The sequence below is a fragment of the Protobothrops mucrosquamatus genome, unplaced genomic scaffold, assembly GCF_001527695.2.
Source record: "Protobothrops mucrosquamatus isolate PMUCROS unplaced genomic scaffold, P.Mucros_1.0 scaffold5298, whole genome shotgun sequence".
Lineage (NCBI taxonomy): Eukaryota > Metazoa > Chordata > Lepidosauria > Squamata > Viperidae > Protobothrops > Protobothrops mucrosquamatus.
Window position 1 is genome coordinate 24,195 of NW_015391164.1, and position 4,151 is coordinate 28,345.

At 38.2% G+C, this 4,151-nt stretch overlaps 1 protein-coding gene across 1 annotated transcript; it reads right to left on the bottom strand.

Moving 5' to 3' along the window:
• Nucleotides 1-1,223: 1,223 nt before the first annotated feature.
• LOC107299698 (interleukin-1 family member 10) lies at nt 1,224-3,545 on the bottom strand. Its single transcript, XM_015829043.1, has 4 exons — nt 3,465-3,545; nt 2,069-2,188; nt 1,488-1,630; nt 1,224-1,439 (listed from the first exon to the last, which is right to left on the bottom strand). The coding sequence occupies exons 1-4, from the start codon at nt 3,532-3,534 to the stop codon at nt 1,224-1,226; spliced, it is 549 nt and encodes a 182-aa protein (XP_015684529.1). The 5' UTR covers nt 3,535-3,545.
• Nucleotides 3,546-4,151: the final 606 nt, after the last annotated feature.

Here is a 4,151-nt window from a genome sequence, read left to right on the forward strand (position 1 = left end):
GGATCCATTTGCAATATCCGAAGCTGCTATATACTGTATCTCTCATTATACAATTTACTAAGCACTCTTTCCCATTGTGAAAGTCTGTGTCCTCGGCAAAAGCTGCCATTCATTGCAGAACACAAGTTGTTCTTCTTAAACAATGAACCAGATTGTTGTGGAGAGAACTGATTCTTGTAACAGTGTGGGATAACACAGTTGTGCCCAGCCCTGCAAACTTTAAGATTTGTCTGGCTGATTGGCTGAGGAATTCTGGGAGTAGAAGTCCACAGGTTTTTAATTTGCCAAGTTTGGACACCTCTGGAATAACATCTTAAAGTACTCTAACTCTGCCCACAGCCAGGAGTTCGATCCTGACAGGTTGAAGCTTGACTCGGCCTTCCATCCTTCTGATGTCAGTAAAATGATGAACCAGATTTTTGGGGACAATATGCTGACTCGGTAAACAACCTTAAAAATGCTATAAAACACTATGGGGCAGTAGATCATATATGTCTAAGTGCTACTGCTACTGCTACTCATTACCAAAAGATCACTCTCCTTTCTCTCAGCCAACCAATTTAATTCACATGTGCAAACCTACTGTTCGAAAGCATATTTGTCAAGAATGAAACTTCAGCAGCTACATGCCTCTTCGTTTCAACTTGCCATTAGAGTAAGGAGGGGGGAGGTTTTGCTTTAGAACTGATTAAGATGGAGAAATGAAACCTCTATGATTCCGCTGAAGACCACGAGAGCCTGAAACCATTCCAAGGACACTGTGGCAGGTGTGGAGAAGAAGCAGACGGTTCCCATAACAAAGTGAAATTGTTTACACGAACTACGTGAGAGGGTGGGGGTTGGGCTGGAGAAATTATGTTTAATTCTATGAACTGGTGTCTGGAAACCTCAGAGTTAGTATTGCCTCAACATCACCATGCTGTGTATTCAATAAACAAGAAGAGTTTGGGAAACGGAATGAACCTGGATTTTTATTTGGATCCACGAGCTGGATGTTGACAATATTGTTCTACAGAAATAAAGACCATACAATCAAGTCCATATCATCCATGAACCTGTATTGTACCTTCCCCCAAAATATGACATAGTTCTCCCAAAACTTTTTGATTGCACGAAGAATACTATCTAAGTCTACTCATTGCCCTAATTGTGCATTCTGGCTCCATTCCAATTTGTATATCCAAGGTCTATTAGAAACATAGATGCAGAAGAGTATTTCTGGCTCATGGTTTTCTTTCAAAATAAAACAGGACGTTCTGAGGTCCTCCTTTTTGACTCAAACCAAGAGGCTTTTTTGCTTCTGAAGAAGTGCTGAGGAACCAACCTGGGAACTCTGCAGATTCAAAGGAGTAGGTATCAGCGTTGCCATCACTCCTACTATAAAAAGTGAAAGCTTTGGCGTTTTTTGGATCCAAATAAAGATCCTTAATATCTTTCTCCTAGGGAAAAAAGGGAGAGACCATGGGAAAGAAGTTACGTAGGAACACTAGGATAANTTTTAACTCTAGCTGATATTGACCATTCCCAGACTTCACACAAGATAAGCAGCTGTTCTTATTTTCAAGGCCCATAAATATGGGGTTTTGTGTTTTATCTAGAGATGGATTTGGAAGCACCACTATTAACTGTTCTGGAAAGAATGAAAAACAAGAAACAAGATCAAGGAGTTAAGAAAGAATGGAAAAGGGTTTTTTTTCCTGTTGATGGAGATGTTTGGGATGAGGAATCATTGGTATCTGGCTAACAATATGATTTAAAAAACAAAAGGCCTCTGGGAAAAATATAAGGGGGTTATTGTTTTTTATTTTTATTGTTTTTTATTTTCTTTTTCTATACTGTGTTTTTATTGTTCGTCAGCTGCCTAGACTCACTGTGAGCGAATAGGAGGCTATATAAATTTTCTAAATAAATAAACAAACAAGCAAACAAATAATAGTGTTAAATGTGACCATCAGCCACAGTGATATATCCGCCATCAGCTTTTCATCACTCAAAGTATCCCATCAATAATTTTGACCAAGAGAAGGGCTGCAATTTTCAAGCACAAGATAAGAAGCTTAGTTTGTACCTGGTAAACCAGAAGTTTTCACATCTGCCACTAACACGTTCTTCACCAAAAATAAGTATTTCTCATTAATATCCCATAATTTAAACAACCGAGGATCGGTTGCTTTGTCACGGCTTCTTTCTGGATTTATGGAAGGAATAGGGATATGCATTAAATACTTATTATATGTGCAAACAAAGAGAACATTCTAAAGAAGCAACAATCAGAGAAGATTAGAATGATATATATGTCACTGAAAAATGAATTACAAATAATTTGCCCCTCCTTCAAGTGGTTTGCACAGATCTACCAGTGTCTCTCGAAAGCTGTTCGGTCTTGGTGGATATCATACCAAGAGGCAGGGGAGAATCCTTGGATATAGCCTTATGGAATGTAAACATGAAAGCAACTGAGATGATACCACAGGACCCAGGAAGAAACAGGGTGGAGAGTCACAAGTGGATGAGTTCTGGATAGTTCTAGCTATACAGGAGGAAAAGGCCCTAAAATATGGTTAGCAGGCAGTCCTGTGACCGCATGTAATTAATGTCAAATACGGGCAAGATGAAAGCAATGATAGCCTAGAGTCACCATTAATTCAATCTGTTCTTGCTTCTTCCTTTTTCCTATCTTTCTTCTTCCACATTGTCCTCTTTCCCTTTTATTTCTCTCTCCTTCCCTCCCTCTCCTTTTGTGTTCACCTTGCTGATATTCAGTCAATCAGCCAATCAAATCTGGATTTGATTCAATCATAAACCAGCATAATGCTGCAATTCAGTTTTGAAAGGAAAGGTCTTTTTTTTATGAAAGGTCTTTAAAAATAGGATTATATGCAATTACCGTAATGTCTTTTGAGAGGCACTGTAGTAGACCTGGGCAGCCTTGTGCTGTAATTGGAGTTTTAAGAAGATCACCATCAATGAAAGCTTTAAAACAGTTTCTTTTAATGGAGAGGTGTATGTGTGTGTATATGTATGTGTGAGAGGGGGGGGGGTTAGAAACCAAATTTGGGATGTCAATGGAAGATATAGAAGACTTTATAAAGCATAGAAAAGGGACAAGCTTAATATATGGCCATTCTCATGTCTAAAATTAACTTTCTGCAAAATAAGATCAGAGTACACAAGTGCTATAATCCATGGAGCATCTACTTGATATATCAGCTAATGAATAAGATGAACATTTACTGGACAGCTCTATTGCTATGTACACAACACTTTGCATTTGTTCTGGTATAGGGTAGCTTCCTCCAGAGAGTAGCACTAAGAAAGTTTTGACTTTAAAAAACTGAAGATTGTATTTTTGTAGGATTGAAAAAATGAAGCTCATTTTTACAATGGCCAAATAATTAAGGATACGTGCATGACTGGGGCAATGTTTCCAAAGCAGCAAATGAAGAGAACAACATGTTTCTCACCTGCTTCAGTATCATGAAATAGATCTCCTGTTGCTTCATCCCAAGTCTTCTTATGAGGATGACTTGCCATCTCCCCAACCGTTCTACTTCTTCAGAGTTTTCTAGGATCTTCAGAAGAAAGGAATAGTTTAAATTAAAAATCCTGGCAAACAAAAGATGGAAAATATCAAAGACATTCTGAACAACATTGATTGCTTGATTTTCTCAAATGCAATGTAATGTATCCGGTGTTGGAGCATCCACAACTTCTGGTGACAAGTCGTTCCACTGATTAGGGAACAGAAGGTAGCTATCGGTGATCAAGATGGAGACGTATAGGAATTTAGGAGACATGTATAGCATCCTGATGGTTTTAATAAGTTGCATCCCTGCTTTAATGGGAAAAAAAACTATTGAACTGTAAGAAAGAAAAATGGAATCAGAACAAATACAAACAAGCCCGACAGATGTTTTTAAAAAGTGCTAAATAGAAAAGCAAGCTAAATATAGTTAAACCAGTAAATGCAAGGGCTTCTCCAAAGTAATTTTCTTAAAAGGAAATCTAGTTGCTATCATCTAGTCCCAAAGTACCAAAACATCAATGACTCTTGGATAGAAAATGAAAGGGCCTCTGCCCTATGGATAGTTGGTCCTAGGAGCAGGTAACCTAACCCAATAAATCAGGTGACAATACCTGTGGAGATGTTC